This window comes from Equus przewalskii, chromosome 28 (genome assembly GCF_037783145.1).
Source record: "Equus przewalskii isolate Varuska chromosome 28, EquPr2, whole genome shotgun sequence".
Taxonomy (NCBI): Eukaryota; Metazoa; Chordata; class Mammalia; order Perissodactyla; family Equidae; genus Equus; species Equus przewalskii.
The window spans coordinates 35865707-35889203 of record NC_091858.1 but is presented as its reverse complement, the minus strand read 5'-3'; the positions used below and the strand labels follow the sequence as shown (position 1 = coordinate 35889203).

Genomic DNA, 23497 nt, shown 5'->3' with positions numbered 1-23497 from the left:
GTAAACCTTCATTTTTACTTAAACTAGTTTGGCTACTTTATTCTTTAACTTTCAGATAAAAAATATTGAATGATACACATATAAGGCAGGCAAAAGGTGGCACAAGAAGGGGCTTGCTCATTTCTACTGGGGTTATGCATCACGGAGAGTGCTTAATGATATTATTTCCAGTATCCTAAATAAGTGATTAGGTAGAAATAATCCTAAAATGAATGAATGCAAATAAAAATTATTTCTCTTTCATGTGTGAGTGACCTGATAAAGAGGAAAATCATTCTCAGGTCAGGTGTTCACTAGAAATTCTATTTAAGATCACATGTTTATCAGGGAAAGATAAAATAGCATGCTTATCATTCAGCCAACATTATCCCAGTGTCACCTATCACCTTTGGAATGGACTTGCAAGTTTCGGCCATGGATGGATCATTCTTATTTCTGTGATTTTAAAGGAAGGAAGATAGGCAGGGAGTATTAATGAATCAAATTTTGAGGTCAAGAGAGAAGCTTCTGAGGGAAGTAATCTCTGTTTGCTTGACCATCATCTCTTGCATAAGGCACAGAGCTGGAGTTTTGGGATAAGATGGCCCCCACTGTAAAGGAAAGGCCAGCCTACTGAAGGGAGGCAGAAAAAGTGAAGACAAGGCTAACGGAGTGGCCATAGTGTGGGGCTCCCTCTTGGGACAGTGGGGTAAGGGGCTAGAGAAAGGGAACACGTGAGATGAGGCAGCCCGACAGAAAAGAGGGGTGTGCACTGCTCGCTGATGGAGCAGCATGGAGAAGGGCTCGCAGGTACAAGAACCATGATGATTTGGGACCTGCGCAGGCTTTCTGTGCTCGAGCATGGATACACGTGTGAGCCGGGCAGCATTTGGAGAGTCAGTGGGTGAAGGGCCTCGTGAGAGAGTCAAGGGAGAGTTTGTCTTGAATGTCATGGGGAGAGAATGAAGAGCTGCTCTTAAGGAGGACGGATGGATGGGGTTTGAATTTGGGTAGATCACTCCAGGAGCTGCGGCACCCGGTGGGGGGTCTGTCCTGGAATCTTCAGGACACGAAGGTGAGAGAGCCTTCGCCAGGCTGGGCAGAGAGGATGGACGGGGAGGCTGACGTGACTATGTGTGGAAGGCAGAATCTTCAGAACTAGCCACTAATTAGATGGGGAGAAAGAGAGAAAGAGAGAAATAAGAACACCTCCCAGAGGCCACATGGGTCACGTGGTGGGTTTTCGTGCAGCCAGATGGACTGGAAGGGAAATCAGGACACAGCAGGCAAAATACAAAAGGCTAAAAGCAGAAAGGCGCACGCACGGCCCGTGGGCTCTCACGGCACAGCGCGATGGGGACAGCGTCTCAGATGCCTACATTTGAATCTTGCTGACTGTGTGACCATGGGCAAAGGTCTCAGATTCTCTGTGTCCTAGTGTTCCCATCTGTAAAACGGAACTGACAATAACAGTGCTTACTTTCCGGGGATGTCTCGGGGATTAAACAGGCTAATACACATAAAGAGCTCAGAGCAGCGCCTGGTCCAGACAAGGGCTCAAGAAACGTTAACTATTATTTCAGTCCCAGGTACTTCTCATTTGATATTTTAGGGAACAGTGTAAAAGTCCAAATAACAAGAATAACGGTATAAAGATAATGAATCTAGATAAAATAGAATAACAGCAAAGGGAACATTCTAATCAATCGACTACTTAATGTTACGTCTGTGGAACAAGGTTTTGATTTCATTGGGTTGGGAGTTTCTTCTGGATCTTAAACTCTCCCATTCAGTAATTTCCAACCTGAGGAATACGGGTTCTGAGCACTCTAGAAACTCTAAGATCATCTACAAAATACTGTATCTTTTTTTCCTGAGACAGTGGTATAATGTTGCTAAATAATGCGGATAATTGAAGAGATTCTGCACCACGGGAAAAAATCTGGTGTTACTAAGTTAACAATTCAGTAGTTTTACAGGTCATGAAATCTTACTTTCACAACTTCCCCACCCGCCTCTGCTTTATCAACTGGTAAGATCAATGTGGAACATTGTTACTGACTCCCGAGGGACCCAGAGAACTCACAACTGAGGCAGAGGATGGTTAATCTAGACAAATATCAGATGCAAGGATGTTAGGCAGTTTTCAGTAACTTGAGAGAACAGATTGCAAAGCCCTCACGTGCTGAGCAACATGACTGAGTGGCAGAATGACCAGACCCTTTAGATGTGTAGGCAAAGTTCCATTTTTAAACTATGCAAGCCTTCACAATTCTAAGCTAAATTCCTGATAATAGCACAGTCCTCAGATTTACAATAATCGGCATCCTAATTCCACCATGTTAGCATAGCACCTCGTTTCAGAGTACCTAATTAAGATTCCTCTTACTCTCCAGAATGACCTCTTGAATATCTCCAGAACACACTGAAAGAGCTAATTCAGCACTCAAATTTCAACAATGGCCACTTTGCAAAAGTATGCCACAGTGATCCAATCAAAGGGTTAAACTGAAAAGAATAAAACTACTCTTGTAAATTGTTACCATCATTGTACCAAGGAGGACTCACTGGTTTTCACCAACATAGTTGTCAAAGATTGTGTTAATTCAGTGTGGCTTCTAGCTATTATTTTTCTTTTTGCTCCAGATGACTTATATCTATGTGTATATATTTTTTCCTTCATAAATATGCTTGACATATGCTTTAGTTTCACTCTTTTCATCAGTCATAAAATTTTAGAGCTGGAAGGGGCTGACTTTGCAGATGAGATAACTAAACCCAGAGCTGTTCACATCCACCCCTCCGGGTCGCTGTCCAGCACCCCAGACTCCTGCCCGCCCTCCTTGCCAAGCTTGGCGCTGTGTCCTGACCGCACCGTGCCCTGTCCCCACTGGATGAATGAAATGAAAGCGTGTGACCACCTACCCACACACCTTGGCAGAGGTGCACTCCACACACGACGGCCCCCACCCAGGCACGTAAGCTTGGTTGCACCTTCTAAGCGGTACCCCGGGAAGCAGGAGAAGGTCAGCGAGTCCCCAACTCCAAATTGAAATCCGATTCTGCGGCTGAAGGCAGGGACGCCGGGATCATCGCATGGTTCCAGGTCGTATTCTGAGACACGAAGAGACACAGCAGATTGCGGGAACTTGGGTAAACACTCAAAAATTACTTAGCAAGAATAAGACAGTGCTACTATTAAAAAGACAGACCTATATATATATTTCCAAACTCTGCTGTAACTGTCATGTGGATTGCTTTCCTTTGTACTATGAGCTCTCTCATGACAAATGTCATGAATTATGAATATTTTCAAAAATAGGCATATAACATATCAAATAAGATGATCCACTTCAAAACTGTCACTTGAACAGTATGAAATTATTTTACTGATATTTCTAATTGCTAAGGTCAGTTACTTCCCTCCTCTCAAACGTGCAAAGGCGCTTTAGGACAACAAAGACATGGAAAATAAAATGAAAGGGAATACAAGGCTTATGTTGGTGGAAAGGTTTTTGTAAGCAATTTCACCTTTAAAATATACCTCTATATGGAAAAGCAAAATGTTTTCCTAATTTCAATCTATAACCCAGGCTTTATAGAAATGTAATGGAAAATAGTCTGTAAACTATTAGAAATTTCTGTTAACTACTCAGGAAGAAAGTGCTAGGTCGAGTTTACAAAGAAGGAATAACGCCTGGTATATTGCTGCATTTTGGCATTAATATCCAAAACATCAGGACTCATAACAACATTTTGTATTTGCCGTATTCTTTCAAGTCTCGGTACACAGGTGCAATGCCATTCTGATTGTCGTTGGTCTTGTGGCCCATCATTCAGTCTGTGTTTTTGTCACTGGGAAGTTAGAGAGTATGAGGAGTGCTGACTTGTTGAGTTTTCTCCCTCTCACTGCCTGTGTCTCTTCATTCCATAAGGCCCAGTGTTTAGACAAATAGGATCAAACAGTGGGCCATGTGCCTAAGGAAAGACAGTTAGGGATTAGAGTGGTGGGAAGCGCTTTAAAGAAGATAAAGAAGCAGTTAAAGGGGAGCATTGTTGCAATGAGTGGGGGAGTCGAAGACAGTTTTCTACGTTGTTGTGGGAAAACTAAGCTAATCTTTCTAAAAAACATTGTCTCCATTTTCTCATTTCCAACTATCATCTTTCAAGTTCTAACTCTAAATTTTGGATTCAATATTCTCAATGAATATATTAAGCCCAACTCTTCCTTTTTCCCCATCAGTATTTTTCATGTCTAATACCTCTTTTCTGTTTCCACCATCCACTAGCTTAGTCACTGGCCTCTCAACCCCACAACAAACAGACTCTCTTCCCAAATATTCCTTTCATATCACTTAACATATTGGTCAGCATCTAATGTCCATGCTTTCTATATTGTCTTTGTCCTGTTTTTCATTTAGGCAAAACACCTACTCTGGATTTCTAACATATTCAAACTAATCTGGCCTCTCTGGAAATATGCTGATTAAGTTGACCTATTTTTAGTATGACCTGAGGAAAAAAAATAGATACCATCATTTAATTCAATTCAACAAATATTTATTAAAATATCATGCAGAAAACCTAGTGGGAGAATCTCTAGGAAACACTAAAATGAAGATGTCAATATCCAGGGAACTTTATCTCTCACCTTATAGATGTCGCTCTCCTCCTAACGTTCTCTCAATTCAAATCCTATCTTTCCTGTCATTTCTTTAACAACAATTGAAAACTCTTGCCAAATAAGAGAACAATCTGATATTATTTTACACTAATCTTATTGTACTACATAGAGAAACAACACAACCTTATGGTTCTTTGCTTAGTGTATATTTTTATTTCATAGTTCCAATGATGTCTTCTGGAAGATGACTATAGGAATAAGAAGCCTGATCCAATGTCATGAGATTAGGCGGATTAGTTCTATCCTCCTATGTCAAGTAATATTAGGATTCTTTCGTTTTAGTTGTCACTCACTCACTATTATACAGTGTACTTTTGCATTGTGTACACTTCCATTTATTCATCTAACAGAAGAAAAATGTATTGCCCTCAGGATTCTGTCTTTTCTCCAACTCAAGGATTTTGTTCTTAGAATTTACCCTCTTTATGTTTCTTCACCAATTCTCTTGGTTTAGTCCCATGAGCACATATTACAGGGTCCATTTTATGAATGAGATACACCAAACCAAATCAACCACCCAAACAAACAAAAACCACTCTCACGACCTGACAATCACCCAGCCACCACCCCATTTTTCTGGTTACCTTTAGCACCAAATCTTTGAAAGAGTTGGGGATGCCTCCCATTTTCACCTCTTCTCATCCCAGTCATTCTTCACCCCATCCATCCAGGCTTTTTTCCAAAGCCCTCCAGTCAAGCAGCTCTTATCAGAGCCACCATGACCTCTACATGTGAACCCATGGATCAATCCTTAGTCCTCCTCTTACTCAGCCTCTAAGTAGGTCCTGATACACTTAAACGCTCTCTTCCTCCACGAAGGGTTCTCCTTTCTTAGCTTCTGGGTACCATTATCCTCCTAGGTCATTGTCCCCATCTTCTCAGTCGGCTGATTTAGATCCTCCTCATCGTTGCAACATCAAAATGCTGGGCCCCTGCTTAAACGTAGTCTCTTCTCTCTTTGTATCTACACTCACTCCCTAGCTTACCCAGTCCCATGTCTTTAAGTTCCGTCTATTTATTGGTGACCTTCAACATTTGTTTTCTCTTATTTAACCCTCTTCCGTGAACCCCATACTCTTGACAACCTCTCTTGGATATACACCCAAAATTTACAAAACAAAGTTTATATTTTTCCTCCCAAACCTGCTTTACTTCCAATGTTTCCTATGTAGAAAAATAGCATCCCCATTCACACAGGCAGAAAATCTTGACCCCTCTCCATACTTCATACCACACATTCAATGCCACCATCACCACAGCCTCAGCCTCCATCATCTCCTGCTAGGATTATTGTGTAACAGCCTCTCATCTAGGTCTTTGTTTTAAGGTCTTACATGGTCTAGAATGAGCTTTGAAAAAGGTCAGATCGTGTCCATCTCCATTCAGACTATTCCAATGACTTCACATAACACTCAAAATTAGCATCCAAGGTACTTACCTCACCTTTTCATGACAGAGCTCTGACCACAGTGACCTCCTTCTTTATCCCTAAACTAGCTGGCACACTCCCACTGCTGCTCTTCCTTCCTCTGAGAACCCCCTCCCTTCTATTGCCTGGCTTACTCTCTCTCTTCTTTGCAATTAAGTGTCAGCTTATCAGAGACCCACCCTAGAAACTCTGTATATCAGCATCTTGTCTCTTAACCCCCTGATCTGTTCTCTTCTTTCTGATAATATCCTCCATTTACTATCTCCCCACTGGATTACCGACCCTGTGAAGACCCGCCCTTCCTTTTATTCTCCACTATGTCTCCAGTGTCTAGAATAATGCTGGCATCTTGCAGGTGTTCAGCAAATATTCATTGAGTGAAAGAATAAATAACAATAAGAGAATGAGTATTCTACACATTTTCCCTGTCACTAGTGATTCAAGAATGGGAGAGGACACAGTCCCTTCATTTGGATATTCATGTATAGTGAAGCAGACAAATACAACAACATAATGTTGGAAAACACATAATTTTGGTATGCAAACAGTGTTATGGAAATGTAGGAGGAAAAATAATTCTCCTGAGGCAAGAGAGGGAAGGCTGCATGCAACAGATGATGTTAGACCTGGTTGTAAGTTTTGTCTGGTGAAGAATAAAGAAAGGGCCTTTGAATGAAGAGAATTCTACAAACGTAAAGGCACTGAGTTGTCCAACTCTTATCTTTTGAAGAGAATGATAGGGAAAGTATACGATTCACTGAAAGTTGGCATTCAGGAAGAGGAATCAAAGCAAGCGTGGGGAAGGAAGCCTGGAGCACCAGGTGTACGTGGTTTGCAATCAGTAATTGACATCAGGACCGAGCAGGGAGGTGCAGGGCTCTGTCTAAACATATTTGAACACGGAGCTCTTTTTTCACAATATTCCCATTAGTATCTGCAGGGTTGTTGACTGGGAGACATAATCAAGAAATGCTGCTTTAATAAAACCTTCTAAAAAAGACAGAAATGAACTGGACTAACAGGGAAAAGAAAAGCCAGACTTAAAGGGATAGCGATTTTATACAAACATCAGAAGAGTCCCCAGAAGGGTAAATCCTTCATTTGCATAATAAAGTTGCTACTTATTCGGACTCTTAAAAACCAGACTCTTTGTATTAGTGTCACTGACAATTGTTTGCAGCGCAGTTTCAAGGCAAAATCCTTCCAAATGAGATTATTCCTTTAACATATTGAAATAACATGTTTACTTTAAAATTGGCTGTTCAATCATTCAATCAAAGGTGTGTTTTTTTTATTTTTAAAAAGACTGGCTGAGCTTGTGTGTGACACAGTCTAGACAACAATGATTCCTTCTGCCAGCTCTATGGGTCACTTCCAACTGGTTGTGTGCGAATGAATTGTTCCACATGTTTGAAAAGTGTTACCACTTTAGTTTTACATTTCAAAATATTTTAAAACTGCCCCAAAGATCTCTCAAGACCCTGAAAATTGTGTTTCGTTGTTCCTCTTGCTTGCTGGCTCGTTTAGGGAGTTGATGAAAAGAGAAAGCTCCATAGTTGCACTGTGATTTTTGGTAATCAAAAGACTTATTGTCACCTCTGTGCTGGGACCGACAAAAGGAAGAAACAGGTGGTGCAAAACGGACAGAAACTGCACAGGTTCAAGAGAAATATCTTTGGAAAAGATCCGAAGATTCGCATCGCTGCCACTTTCTCTCTTTGGAGTGTTCCATTTAAATTCATTTTGGAGGGTGATGAAAGTAAGACAGAGGGACTGACCCTCTCATAGGGGTGCTAACTGAGATCCACCGGGGAGAATATGGAGAGAGGGAGGTTAAGGTATTAGTGTTAGGAAGATCTAAGTCTTTGATATATGAAGCGGCCAATTTCATGATTACCACTGACTAAGGCAAATTTCCAAGAACTCCAGTAGTCTGAGCCTGTCCTGAATGCTGGCCTAATGCAGTGAAATTCTAGGCAAAATCGACACTGTCAGATTAAATCAAGTGACGATTGGTCAAAATCCCAGGGAGGATAAAATGTTCAGAGCATCTTAAAATCCCCATGCCATCTTTTTCTTCAAGATAGCATTTCAATTTGTCTATTATGCCTTACCAAAACTGAAAAAAAGACAGCATTTCATTTTATATATTGTTAACGATCATGCAATATTTAGTAATTATTAACTTCCTAATATGTAAAATATGCAAGGATAGAGCCACCACCGATGTAAAGGTGGAACACAAAACCTTCTACCAAGAGTTTTAGTTTTAGAACAAGAGATATAAATTGTATCAAAGCATCTGTTAAGTGGCACTGAATGTTATTAGGGACTTTTGGGAGCTTAAAAGAAATCACTGTGATTATGGGACTCAGGAAGCGCCTTATGAAAATTATATTAGATCTGGGCTATGAAGAAGGAAGTGGAAAAACTCTTTTCTCAAGCATCATATGCACAAGTGCAAATTAATACAATTGTTTACATCCATCAGAAATCTTAGAGTGGTAATTCCCTATCTATTGACTCGGGTGGATCTGAGATACTGCAGGAGACCTGATCATTATACACTCAACAAACATTGTTTATGTGATTAAATCTATCTTGCAAATGCTTGACCAGTATTCAAGTCTGTATAATTTTTTTCTCATCTGTAAAATATAGTAATATCATTCATAGAACATTCAAATTAAACAATCTAACCCACACCAATAATGTTCAAAATAACATAAACCTTCACAATATTATCTATGTATTATAACTAAAAATAAAAATATTACTTAATTTTGGAACATCGTTTTGTCGCCATATGTGGTTGCATCAAACTAAACAAAAAGCTCATCCTCCATTGTGGATGTTTGCATTTTTTTTTTTAACCTTAAAAGTGGTTTTCAATATAAGTATTGGCATCTCCTGAAGGTAAGAACCAAAATAATGAGATGACAGCTGATTCTGAGTATGTCTCCCAATAAGGACAGTCTCCTCAGAGATTTTGATGGAATTGATGATGACAAGTGAGTGAGAAGGGCTTTTCAGGAGAAGGTAGTGATATTAACAATTTTTCTGGGATGAGGATTTGCTAATTATGTAGGGCAAAGTGGCATTTTGTGGATGCCAGGTAGACGTCCTTGCATCTTGCTTCAAGCAACTGATGCATATCATTGACCAGCCATTTATCTGTAATCTCACACACACACGTGCACACACACTCACACGCGCAAGTGGTACTACTATTGCCACAGTAGAGAATCAGCAGGGGAGACTAACATACCTGAGAATGTGATATTGAAGCCCTCGTAGGAAATGGAAAAGTCTGATATAAAGCGAAGCTGGGCAGTGAAGTTTCCAAACAGGCCTGCCTTGATAGTATGAGGCAACACCGACCCAGTGAGCCTGGCCACGGGCTCCGTGAAGCTCCCATCCTCTGTGATCAGCAGATAGTCGTGGGAGCTCTCAAGGTGAAAGGTGTGAAAGACCATCTGAACTCCTGAGAAACAGGCAGGGACAGAGATTGGCAGAGTTAACAGTTGCTGAAAAATCATTTCTTCTGGGCTTAGAGACATCGAAGTCTTGAACCAAATATAATCTCAATATACAAACCTAACTTTGAAGTTTGAAAGGAAAATACAGAGAATGGGCAGACAGAGAGGCCTTTAGAAATGAAAGAAGGAAGAGGGATAAAGAGCAAAAATAAATAAATGCTGGTGTGTGTAGGTAGAGGTGTAGAGAGAGCATAGGTAAGTATAGGCATAGAGACACATAAAAGCATAGGTATAGATATAGATTAGACATAGACACAGGGACATAGATACAGAAATAGATCTATAAGTACAACATGGTGGGGTGTTGACAATGGACGGTATTCAGGAATGGTCACTAGGCTCGTAGGGACAGTCTTTGTCCCTGAGTGACAAAAGACCAGATAACTTTCCCATTTACATTAAACAAACCTCCTTTAGAAAATCTTAGCTTGGAGGTCTAGGACGTAAATTTATGCAGCTGAGGGATGACTTACTTGAAATCACAGTTTTATGTGCCCCTAATGCATATGTTCTCATATTGACCATACCCACAAAGTATTATTTCTGGATTTCTATAGCGAAATTAATAAAATTAACTATGACTAGGTCCTTTTGTAATTAAAATGCATATTTTTAAGATTACAAAACTTGGCTACTCCTAATTTGTTTCTTCTTTATTCTTAATTTCCTTTAAGACCAAGTACTTCCTTAACATGCATTCATGATGGCACAGTGTAATACAACATATGTAATAAAATATGTCAATTTAATATCAAGTTGAGTTCACTTCGAAGAGGAAAGACAAAGTCTACATAATATTTATGTGATCAAAGTTCCAAATTATCTCCTTAAAAATGACAAGTGTAGTCACATACAAAAAGATCCAGCGCACAGTCCTAAATTCAATGTTTATAAATTACATTTCTTGCACAAAATGCAAATTTTCCTGGTCTTTACTGTACTTAACTGTAAAGGACAGACAATGAAATCTACTCCGTAAATCATCACTGGATTATGTGAAGATAAATGACTTATTATGTCTAATAATACTAGATGAACTTAGAACACAAGGCAAGTACAAAAAGTTATCATAGATTTATCATGGAAAAGAGGAGTTTAGATAATTTCTTATTTCTTTTATTTAATCAATATTCATATTTTACTTAATGTATGCCTCTTTTCCTTAGAATTACACCTAATTTTCAAGTTTATATTCAAATGGATGAATCTAAGTTATCTGATAGAGAGAAAAACAAGAACTCTGCTTTTACTTGTAGCGCCAACAAATTAAAGACCATTTTTTGTCCAAAATCTTATAAAAAGTCAAAATTAACAGTTGAACTGTGTGTGAGGAAATTAGTTATCTCACTCATCCACACATTAATAACTTATCCTTTGTTCCTATGTTTGTCTCTTGCTAATTATTCTGCATATTTGAAATCTACACTATATTCTTACCTTTTCCATGAGAAACTTCAATGGTCCATGTACAGTTTAGAGAGTTTGGGTAAAAATCTGGAAACCCAGGAGAAAGGACTGTCCCACTCTTCCTATGGATGTAACCTCCACAAAGGGCTTAAAATAATAAGAAAAGAGTATCATCGTACTAAAGTTCCACAATGATTGCTAGAACAAAATAGTCTTAAAAGGACATTTAATTTGCCCAAGAACTAAAAACATATCTGATGTCACCTCCACAAAAATAAAAAAAACACAAAACTTCATTTTACTTGCAATTATAATATGGCAGTTCACGTGGACACAAAGTAGTGCAAACCCTAGAAAAATAACATAGTCTAAGGCACAGAAGTTCAAGTAGAACTCTCCTGTGATGGCTGATTTTATGTGTCAACTGGATTGGGCCTCAGGGTGCCCAGGCATTTGGTCAAACACTATTCTGGGTGGGTCTATGAGGTATGTTTAGAGGAGATTGATATGTGAATAGGGAGACTAAATAAAGCAGATTCCTCTCCCTAATGCGGAAGGTCCTCGTCCAATCAGTTGGAGCCTGGATAGAACAAAAAGACTGAGCTGCCTGCAAATAAGATGGAGCTCCTCTTGCCTGATTGCCTTCAAACTCAGCATCATCATTTTTCCAGACTTCAGACTGGAACTGACACCATGCGTGCCCCTGGGTCTCCAGCTGGCCACCTGCAGATCTTGGGACCTGATAGCCCCCCTAATTGCACAAGCCAATTTCTTCTAATAAATCTCTTTCTCTTTCTTTCTTTATAAACACACACCCCATTGGCTCTGATTCTCTAAAGAGCACTGACTAATTCACCCCTTACACAATTAGAGCTTCAGAAAGGGTGCAGGTTTGCATTTTCTAGAGCTGCTGGTCTTCTTAGTTGTACTTCAATGAATTTAAAGCCTCTACAACAAAACATGCCCTGGTCAATACACCTCAGAGACTCATTTTCGAAGGAAGAAAAAGTTATATATAGTCACTTGAACAGGAAAGCAGTGACATTTAGAAAATCAACGTAATGTGGAAGTTTAAGTGCCCGGACTCTGACGTCAGAAAGCGATGAGTTCAGACACCGACCCTGCGACTGGCTGGCTCTGTGGTCTTTGGTAAGATACCTTCACTATTGTCTTACCCTGAAAATGAAAATTGTGATAAAACCCATCTCTTAGGGTAGCTGTTTACAATGATTGTCACCATAGAGCAAAATTTACACGGTTCATCTACATTAAATGCCCAAAATATTAGCTGATGATAATTATTAACAGGTATTAGATCTTCAAGTTATCAATAATGTAATAATTTGAATAAACTCGATATGCCCTCATTTTGCAAATATTTGAGTATTGATACATTCTCCGGATGTTTTTCTTTTCTTTCTTGTCTTAAACCCTATCAAGCTTTCTGGAGAAGGTAGAACTGAACTAAAAAGGAATCAAGGTGATGGAATGAACAAAGCAGGAGGCTCAGGCGTGGATAAGGCGATTCAGGTTCCAGCTGAGTGTCAGTCAGGGGTCCTCTGGTTTTGACATGCTCCTCAGACATCTCCACATGTGGCCAAAAGCCCATGTGTGTCAACAGCACAGATCCAAGACCCAGGCTGCCAGACTCACTCAGCAACTCCTGCACTTACTGGCTGGTGACACAGAGCATGTTTCTCTGCTACCCTGTTTCTTCCTATGCAAAATGAGCAATAACAATACCTCATGCTCAGGTTGCTGTGAGAATGAAATGAGCTAACTCGTGTGAAGGACTGAGAACACTGTCTCTCATACAGAAGCACACAATCAGTGTCGGGCCTTACTCTTCATTTCACAGGATGCCCCCACTGTCTCTTTCAACATGATCTCCTTCTTTGCACATATGTGATTATAATTCCTTTTTTTGAACTAGGTAAGATTAACTATTATTAAATGACTGAGACCTGGAACAACGGTTTCCTATTAACATGAACATCTTGAATTACGTTTCAGAAAAGCTAGTTCCACAAATAATATTTGTAAGAGAATGAATTAATTTGAGAAAGATATGATATTTCTCATCACATATTTTAAGGGAACAAATAATGTCTTTGAATATGCAAACCAAATGGAAAGAGCTATGTAAAAATGGGCAAGATAGAAACTTTTTAAATGAGTTCTAGAATATTTTAATAATTTCTCATGAGATTTTCACATCTTAAAGTTACATTGACTCTACACTTCCTTATGAAAGAGTTAACAGTAATGTAACAATTGAAATCAATTTATGAAACAAGGAGTTATTGAACAGCTACTATTAACCAGGTCTTGTCCTCAGCCCTGGAAAGATAATAACAGACAAAAATAACAGAGAAAAATCTCTGCCCCCATGGAGCATACATCCTATTTGATGATGAGAGAATATGACCCTAATAATATGAAGAGTAGATCAAATACAATGTTGGAAGATGATAATGCCAGAGAAGAAAACTAAGAGGGAAAGACAGATAGGATAATATAAATTTATGTGATAATAGAAATAGGGTGTTTGGGAGGCCTGACTTGGGAAGAGGCCTATGAAGAAGGACTGGAGAGGGATGAGGGAGCCATTCGATGGCTGATGAAGAACTTGAGCTGAGAGAAAACAACAAGAACAAAGGCCTAAATCTAGAGTGGGCCTCCTGGGAGATGGACAGAAAGAAAGCCAGTGTGGCTGGGAGGGTGAGAAGGAAACGGAGAGCGTGAGGGGAGTTTCCAGAGGGTAAGGGCCTTGGCTTTTCTCTGAGTGAAATGGAGGTCCACTGGAGGGCCCCGCACAGAGAATGACACGCGCTAACATAGGTTTTACCCTGATCGCCAAGCTCTATGTGAGGATGGGGTGAGGGTAGCAGAGAGTAAAGCAGATAGGATTCTGGACCAGAGGAGGTGCGAAGATCAGAACCTGCCCATATTTTGAAGGTAGAGACAACAGGATTTCCTCATGAACGTGATGTGGGAGCCATGACAGAAAAGGAGGGCCAGGGATGGTTGTCAGGTTTTAAGCCTAAGTGTGAAGTAACTGAAGGCAAAGGATGACCTTGGGAGAAGCAGGTTTTGAGAGTGAACTGGCTCGGTTTTGGAGATGTAAGCTTGATGCCTACTAGACGTCCACGTAGAAGAGGTGGAATTGCAATTAGATATGTAAGTCTGGATTCCATGGGAGAGGTCTGACCAAGGGAGAGAAACGAGAGCATAACCAGATGAGATCATCAATGCAGTGGATGTAGATGTAGATAAAAAAACTAAAACCTGGGATATTCCAATGTTAACAGTTCAGGGAGATGAGGAGTCTTCAATAAAGGAAGCTGAGGAATGGCCAAGACAGTGAGAAGACAACCAGGAAAGTACGGAGTCCTGAATATACAAGCTATAGATTGGTAACTCTTCATTTGTCTGTCATTGGATTGACGTAAACTAGGACATTAACTTCTCAAATTTTTCACAAAGATTTAACCAGAATGAATGAAAAATATTTTATGTAAAAGTGAGTTATCATGTATTCAGTTACTTATCAGTAGCTATTACTTTAAAATTTGCATACATTATATAAACTGATAAAAATTAATCCATATCCAGTTACATTTAAAAATTATAAAATTTATCAGCCTTTGTTTTGTTCTTTCTGTTAATGTCAACAGAATAAATTGTTTGATCATATGGTGGAGAGAAGCCTGGAAGGGAAGACATGTGACCACTGTTTGATGTTTTCCATCCATTCAATGTAGAACTCAGAAGTCGCTAACCAATCCCATCAGGCTGATATTTAGGAGCAAAGTAGGACAGTAAGTTACAGATAAAGCAAGTCTGCTGCTTATTTTGATTCATATATGTGCAAACATAATGTAGTCTAATTCACACATGATGAATATTTTGTATAAAAATAACTTTGTCCACAAAGCCTACAATAATTTTTAGGAAAAGGACATTTGATGTACAGAGAATTGCACTGATATTCCCATCTGAAACTGAAGAGAGAAGGGAGTAAAATAAGAGACTCGACTTACATTTTAGTGTCCCCATGGGTCTATGACTACATTCATATATAGACATGAATATATTTCCTTCAGCAGAGCTACAAACACAGCTGCATATAATTTGAATTACAATAATCTATTTCTTCATGCACTGTAGAGTCTTTTCTGGGTAGTTGTAAAAGATACACTAAAATTTTACTTTTGCTATCCTTAAGGCTCTCATTTCTTGAAGTTTACTTTCCTATTTCTATTACCTAACCATCATCAAGGACCCAGAGACATGATATTGGAAATCTCCTGGATGGAGAACTAAGATACACAGAAACTAGGGAAAGACAAAAGAGGCGATATATTTTGAGATCTTTCTCAGGTAATTTGAAGTAGACTGCCCAACCATTGTTCAAGTGCTGTCTTTGCCCTTCTGATTTTATCCATTCATTCATCCAACCATCCATCCAAAATGGTTCACTGAGAAATTTACTATTATTTTCCAAGTACTGCTTTTTGCTCTTGGGCATACAACAACGAATAAGACAGACAAGTCTCTGTTTTTCCAAAGTTTACATTCTACTGGGCAAGGCAAATAATTTACAGCAATAACTAAATAATTTAAGCATAACTATTCTAAGAATAAGAATCTTAATTTATCTCCTAAACTCAAAGGTTGTCTAGGTGATTAGAGTAGAGTCGGCTGGTGAGGAAGCAAAGTGAACATGCAGATGTCCATGCAGATGTCCACTCCCAGGATTTGGAATATTGAGTATGTAATAAAAGGATGGAAGGAATGCAGAAATTAATGCTGAGTCAACCCAGCACTAGCAGATTGCTCTGTGATGGGCTGTCGGCTGCCAATTTATTGTAGGGTCCTTGAGTGCCTACTGTTCTTCTGAGTAAAGCCCAAAACCTCCCATGGACTCTGTAATTTCCGATTTCCCGTCATTCTCATCCTCCCCTCACCTGCCCAGACCCTGCCCAAAGTCTTCTAATAAATTCAAGTTTGCAGACAAGTCAGTTGTTTCATAGAACCCAAACCTCAGCTTTAGTAAGTTTATTTTTAAATGTCTACCCACCTGGATTGGAGGAAGGCAGGAATCGAAGCATGTGGACTACATCGTAGGCCTTAGTCATTTTCCACATGAGAGATGACAGTGGGAAAGGGAGAGGAATCAAAGAAGACAGATTCTACTCTCTCCCTGGAAGATCTCATTTATTTCCACAGTGCCAACTCTAACTAAATACCTGATAGCTTTCAAATCACATTGTTTAAACACTGATTTCTTTCTCAAACCAAAGTTGAATTTCCAACTGCATGCTATCTCTGAGGGTAACCTTCAAGTCACTTCTCTCTCCTACACTGCCCATATCTTCCTAAGGAGCCTTCTATCTGTTCCTCACTTCTCATACTTTTGTAACTGATGTGTTTCAGGTTGTTTTTGTCTCATTTATCCCTAGCTCCTTCCTCTTTCCACTTCCTTAAAGAGATTAATGTGTGAAACCACACAGTACTGCCTGATTTGTCTCTTTCTTGTCTCCTCTTCTATTTCCTTTTTTGCTTTAAACTACCAATAAAGTTCTATTTAAAGCAAAAACTTAATGGGGTTACTTTCCATTTCAAATGATTCATGGACTCTTCAGGTCCTAGAGAAGTCATTGATTTTATTCAATTCATTCATTCATTCATTCATTTTAATTAGAATCATTTTCTCAAAAGAAATCTTATACAGAAGCCCTACATTAAAAGAGAGAGATAAATTAGAGCTGCTCAGTTGAAGCAAGGGGATGGATTCCAATTCCTGCCATCGTCCTCAGTTTCACCCTCAAAGAAACCCTTGGGTCTCCACTGTGGGAACTCCATGCACCAAAGTTTCAAATCTCTCACCTACAGAATCAGGTTTATGCTCACAGGACTAGTGTGAAAGGCCTTTGAACTACCTTTGATCATCATCTACCCTCAGCAAATTAACTTCTATCTCCCAAATCCTTCAGGCCTTTTTTGTGCCTTCATGCCTTGATTCTTTCTATTCTCTCACTTTGAATCCTATTCCTTCCTCTCAACTTTATTCTTAAAGATGCGTCTTCAAAGTTGTCCTGTAGGCCTTTCAAGACTCCAAATTGTAACTCGTTCTTTCATCTCTTTATTCTCAATCATTTTTCCTGTGTCTAATAAAGCACTTACTTCATTGGATGATTTAAAAAATGTCTTTCCTCTCCCTGTGCTAAAAGATTATAATCTTTCAACGGTGTAGCTGCAAATACAATTGTTCTCCAATAAACGTTTGTGGAAAGAGTAAACAGTTTACAAAAAACGTTTATTTAATGAACAAGTTTTTTCAAAGTTTTCCTTGCATTTGTGTTTCACCAAATAAAAGGAGGACAATTTATCCTAAGGTTCACATTATTTATACAAAATTTGAATATGCTAAAACCTAAATAGTAAAAATGAGTGAAGCAATGCCATGGAGATATGAAAGACATTGATAGAGTTTATCTTTTTTCATGATGATACAAAATACCATAATTCTGATTTACTCTTTCCTTTTTGAGAGCAATGAATTTTTAAAGGTTTAAATAAATATCCTATTGATGTACCACTTATTACAACAAAAACCCATGTGGTTGGAGAGTTTGCTTAAGATTTGAAAAGAGAACAAAAACAATTCTTACAGTTAAATGAAAATAGTCAACTGTGACTGATGAAAATTCTCCTATCAAACTCTAAAGTCTCCTAAAGTTTGCAGATTTATTAATAGCTTTTTATCATACATTTATTATTTCAATCAAGCAAAAGCAAAGCAAATAGTTTATGTTACTAATCCACTTAGAAGGCTTAAATTTCAAATTTACATAAATTTAAAATAGGAGATGATAAAAGAGATATAAGTCTAGTGTATCTTTATTTTCTATGAAAAACACCCAATATATAGCTGTCATTTCTAGAGCATCTCAGTTAATGGCAAAGTACACAAGCACACAAGGCCCTTTTCAGTCTCTTGTCACTGCATTTCTCCCTGATAATTTCCTACTAATCAATCTATTCATTTTCTATTCATTCTATGTCACTAAACCTCCAGGAATTTGCAGAACGTGCCAAGTCTATCAGCTCCAGGGGAGTCTGATCATTTCCTCTGCCTAGAATACTCTTCACATGTTGGCTACTTGGGAAATTCTCCTCATCACTGGAATCCCAGCTCAAGTGTTGTATTTTCGATGAGTTCTTCAATTTCTACTCCCTAGGAGCTTAAATCAAACTGAGAAGACTATTAAATGACTAAGCGTGTGTATCTATATATGTATGAATGTTTGTGTCCCCCCAAAATTCGTGTTGAAATCCTAATGCCCAATGTGGTGGTGTTAGGAGGTGGGGCCTTTTGGGGGTAATTAGGTCATGAGGGTGGAGCCCTTATGAATGGGATTAGTGCCCTTATAAGAAGAGACCCCAGGGAGCTGCCTCCCTTTCCACACCTGAAGATACAGCAAGAAGTCAACAGTCTGAAACCTGGAAGAGGGTTCTCACAACAACTCGATCATGCTGTTGCGGGGGATGAGAAGTGGCCATCTCAGAATGTACCTCTTTGGTTTATTTTTAAGAAGCAAAGACTCTGAAAGAAACTTTGGCCTTCCTCCTAAGCACCTAAAAGAATTTAAGATCAAAGCCATAGATAACTCTGGGTATAGATAGACTGGGAGGATCCTTGCTAAGACCACTCTTGTCAATGTTCTGTTTATCAAGCACTTGCTTTTCCATTTCCATGTGAATTGCCTTCCTTTTGAAATCCCATAACTGATTCTCCCACCCCCAACATCCTCCTTTGTCTCTACCTGAAGATGGTATTTAAGATGAGAACTTCCACCATTTTGGCAAGTTACTCAGAATTCCTGGATCTCTCTCATGTGTACATGTTATTAAACTTGTTCGATTTTCTCCTGTTATTCTGTCTCATGTCAACTTAATTTGTAGCCCAGCCAGAACAACCTAGAGTGGATAGAGGAAATGTTCTTCCTCCCCTACGCTGTCACACTGACTTTGGGATTCCATAGTCCAGAACTGTGAGAAACAAATTTCTGCCATTTATGAGCTCCCCTGTCTGTGGTATTATAACAGCTCCTACAGACTAAGACAGAATATGAATGATGAGAAAAGATCATAAATTGCTTTTTTTTTTTTAAGATCGGCATCTGAGCTAACATTTGTTGCCAATCCTTTTTTTTCACTCAGCCATGGGGCTGGCCCCTAGATCATCAGTTTTAAAGTTATACTTTATAGAAATTCACAAAGGAGAAACGGACATCAAAAAAGTTAGTAATCCTGGTGACCTGGAGCAATTTCAGAAGAATTTTGATGAGGAAGCTTGAGTGCGACCTGGTCTTGGAGGGTGGGATGATTCAGAAAATAGGATACATAAGTATGCAGAAGGGGAGTAAACATTGTCCGTGTTTGGCTGAGGGGCGATAGAGGGCAGGGTGGTGGTGGATGCATCTGCTGAGGCTGCTTGCTGGACAGAAGTAGCAACACTCTTGGTTAGATACTAAAATATTTAAACAAAGCAAGTTACTCTTATTGAATCAGGAATACATAGAGCATATTCTAACATGTATGTGTTGTTCTTTTTTGAGAAGAATTCAATTTAAATCCAGATTGAAAGCGGATCAGGGTAAGTCTCTCTCTCGTATATGCTGGTTTTCTTTACCAAATCAAGTCTAGTTAATCTGATGACACTGCGTGTCTTCTGTGATGAACCAGGTGCCATCTTTCATCACTGCGCAGTGTTTAAATCATGATCAGAGGACTTTGGCATTTCAATCTTCCCAGCTCTGACTGGAAAGTTTGAAATTAAAATAACTTGAGAAGTTCTATGTTAGCAGTTGCTCAACTGCCCCCTCCAAACAAAAACGTGAAAAAGAGCACTTACATGTGTTCCATTTCTACATTCCAATTTTAGTGGTAATCCAAAATTTAAAAAAGAAAACTATTAAAACTACACAATAATGTACAATAAAGCCACATGTGTTTCATATCATGTAAATATTCAAATAAAATTATTCATACATTTAATTTATTTCATTTCAAATTTTGGATTAAGTGATTTAATAAAATATATTAAAGTTCATTTACACATGAATTCTTATTAAGAATTTTAAGGGTTAGTGTTTGTGCTATAACTATTGTTTATAAAGAACCCTAAAAATATAGTGAATAGTTTTGTATACTATTTATGACATTCTCGGGTTTTACAAATTTTTAATTAGTCCCCTAGCTAGTATCCTTCTGACATTATCCAGTAGTCACATGGGTAACTTTTAGTTTTTTCATTATTACATTTATTATTACATTTTCATTATTACAGTTCCAATTACAAAAATAAAACATGATAATAAAAATTCAAATAACACCGAAAAATACAAAGCTACAAATTGGAAATCTCTCTTCACTCTCTTTGACAGCCTACTTATCTCCCATTAGGAAGGCATTACAGCTGCAATTTTAGAATGTCTATTTTCCAACATTTTCTGTGTATATACTGTGTGTACCTATAATTTACAGATATGTACATGTCCATATACACAACAGACATTGCTCTGTGACTTGCTATTTCTTTCCTCCAAAAAGGGTGGATCATTTTAATTTCCCAGTAATAGTGTCTAAGGAATATGCAACTCCCTAATCCCTCAATGATATAGAGTAATTTGACATTTTTACTTCTGTGCAAATCCAACAGAGGAGCAGAGTTACTGTTTCATTTGTGTTTCCTGGATTCCTAGTCACAGTGGGCATATTTTTAAGTGTTTATTGGCCTGTTGTGTATCTTCTGTGAATTGCCTGTGTACGTTTTCCTCATAGATCTCTTGGCTTATTTGTGTCCTTGTTCTTCTCTCATCCATTTATATGATACCATTATTTCGAATGTGATTACATGGACAGAGCAACTGTTTTCTGTAGTCTGATCTTCTTCTTTTACCTTTTTAAAATTTTTTAATAGATGAATTTTTACATCCATATATAATCTGTCAATGTATTTCATTTAGTTTCTAGATTTCTTCCGGAGGCTTTCCAAGATTTAAAACCTAAAATTTCTCAATGGACAAAAAAAATGACTCACACATTTATGGTCACTTGTGTAACAAAATTGATGGCACAGTGCAGTGGAGAAAGAATGATCTTATCAATAAATGATGCTGTCTCATTGGACAGCCAAATTGGAAAAAAAATGGATCTAGACACTATATCATACCTTACCCAAAATTTTGGATGGATTGAAATTTGAATTTGAAAGAAAAAAGTGTGCTTACTTTTAGGATGACGAACAAGCTCTTAACCACAGTGATGGTTTCATGGATGTGTATGTATCTCAAAACATATCAAACTATTCACATTAAACATAGGCAGTTTACTGCATTTCAATTATACCTCAATAAAGCTGCTAAAATTTTTAAAGTTTTTGAGAAGAAAATAGTAGAATATCTTTACGACTCTGAGGGTAGCAAGGCTTCTTAAATACTATATTTAAAGCACCAATCACAAGTGAAAATATAGAAAAATTAGACAACTTTAAAATTAAAACATTCTATTCATCAAGAAGACATCAACAAGGGAAGGACAATTACAGAGTGAGAGAAATGTTTACAATGCACAGATCCAACGAAAGAACTGCACGTAAATATATAAGCAATGCTTATAATTTAATAAGAAAAAGACACATGACTCATTATGAATATGAGAAAAGAACAAGTGCTTCACCAAGGAGGACATATTGACAAACATATGAAAAGGTGCTCAAAACAACTTGGATGCTCATGAACAGTATTATGGAATAAAAAATGGTGGTTGGTTTATGCGACAAAGTACAGATGATGAGAATGAATGAAATACAGCTTAGTGACATGATCTGGATGGATCTCAAAAATATAAGGATGAGTGGAAGAAGCTGGACACCAAAATACACATTCTGTATGATTTCATTTGTATACATCAGCTACAGTGCTAAAAAGTCAAGAGAGTGGTAGCCTTTGTGGGGGCAGTGACTAGAGGGGATAGGAAAAGGACTTCTGTGGGGCTGGTAAAGTTTATTTATTGATCTGTATGGTCTTGATCTTATGTGATCTTTAATCCAGGAAAATTGACTGAGCTATACATTTATATTTTTATAAATAAATGAAAAAATGTATATTCAATACAATGTTGTCTTAATGTTTTATTATATTTTCACATAGCAATTTTAAGTTTTGAATCTTTATGTTTCTATCTGTAATTGATGTGTAAGATTTGTTTATATTTTTAACATTTTAAAATCGAATCAGATTTCCATTTTGACCAACATCATTTAACAAATAGGTCATCCTTCTTTATTAAGTTGGAATAATTTTACAATAATTAAGTTTCTCTAAAGGCATAGATCTGTTAATATAATCCCTATGCTGTACCATTAACCTCTCTGTATATTTCTGTGCTAATTCCATACTGTTCTCATTATTTCATGTTTTTGGTATGCTTTGATATGGATATGATATGGATATGGATGATTGATATGATATGGATAGGAGAGTCCTTCTTTATTATTCTTTAAATATATATTTGCTATTTGCAGCCTTTAACCTTTCAGATTAATTTTTAAATGTATGTAAATTTCTATTAAAAATCCAAAGTAATTTTAATTCAATTTTACTGAATTTAAAACTTAGCTTGCAGAAAACTTGTACATTTAATTTTCATTTATTTTCCTCTAGAGATGAAGTATATATTCCTATTTATTAGGGTATCATTTTGTTTTCTGTTGTAAATTTCTATTTTATTTTTTATAATATGCTCTCACATTTCCTGTTAGATATATTTCTGGCAAGTTTTAGCTTTTTTCCTATATATGTTTCTATTATACTTCTAATAAGTTACATTCTATGTGGAAATCTATTGATTTATGTTTATTCTGAATGTAGTCGCCTACTGAGAACTTATTATTACTAATAATTGATTATCTTCTCTTTCTAATATTTATAATTCATCTCATTTTCTTACATTTTTGCATTAGTTAGCCTTTTCTGGACAATGTTAAATAATATCTCCAATACTGAGGAAGTTGTCCTTGTCTTCACTTTCATGGGACTTCTTATAATAGTTTAATATTATGATGTTTTCTGTAAGTAAATTTATTTATATTACGGTTCTCTAGACATTTGTTAAGGTGATATATTATTTTAGACTTGATTTAAGTTCTAATGTAAAAAGAATGAAAATGAAAGACACATCTTAGAATAATTTACGCACACCTAGTGTTCCAGGTCTTCATCATTCCTGCTTTGAAAGGAGGCAGTTGGCTTTGAGACGTCCTCATATGGGGAATATGTGGGAGCTAAATACTCATAGTCCATGTTGCAGATTCATATACAGCAGTCCCCGCCCTTATCCCTGAGGATACATTTGTTCCAAGACCCCCAGTGGATGCCTGAAACCTCC

General features: G+C 37.8%; 1 protein-coding gene across 2 annotated transcripts in view; it reads right to left on the bottom strand.

Moving 5' to 3' along the window:
• Positions 1-23497, bottom strand: part of CSMD1 (CUB and Sushi multiple domains 1) — a 1831060-nt gene that overhangs the window by 339342 nt on the left and 1468221 nt on the right. For both annotated transcript variants that reach the window (XM_070598372.1, XM_070598373.1), the window contains exons 19-21: positions 11069-11185; positions 9361-9576; positions 2905-3093 (exon numbers count right to left, since the gene is read on the bottom strand). In XM_070598372.1, the coding sequence (XP_070454473.1) occupies positions 2905-3093; positions 9361-9576; positions 11069-11185 (522 nt within the window). The remainder of the gene's footprint in view (positions 1-2904; positions 3094-9360; positions 9577-11068; positions 11186-23497) is intronic.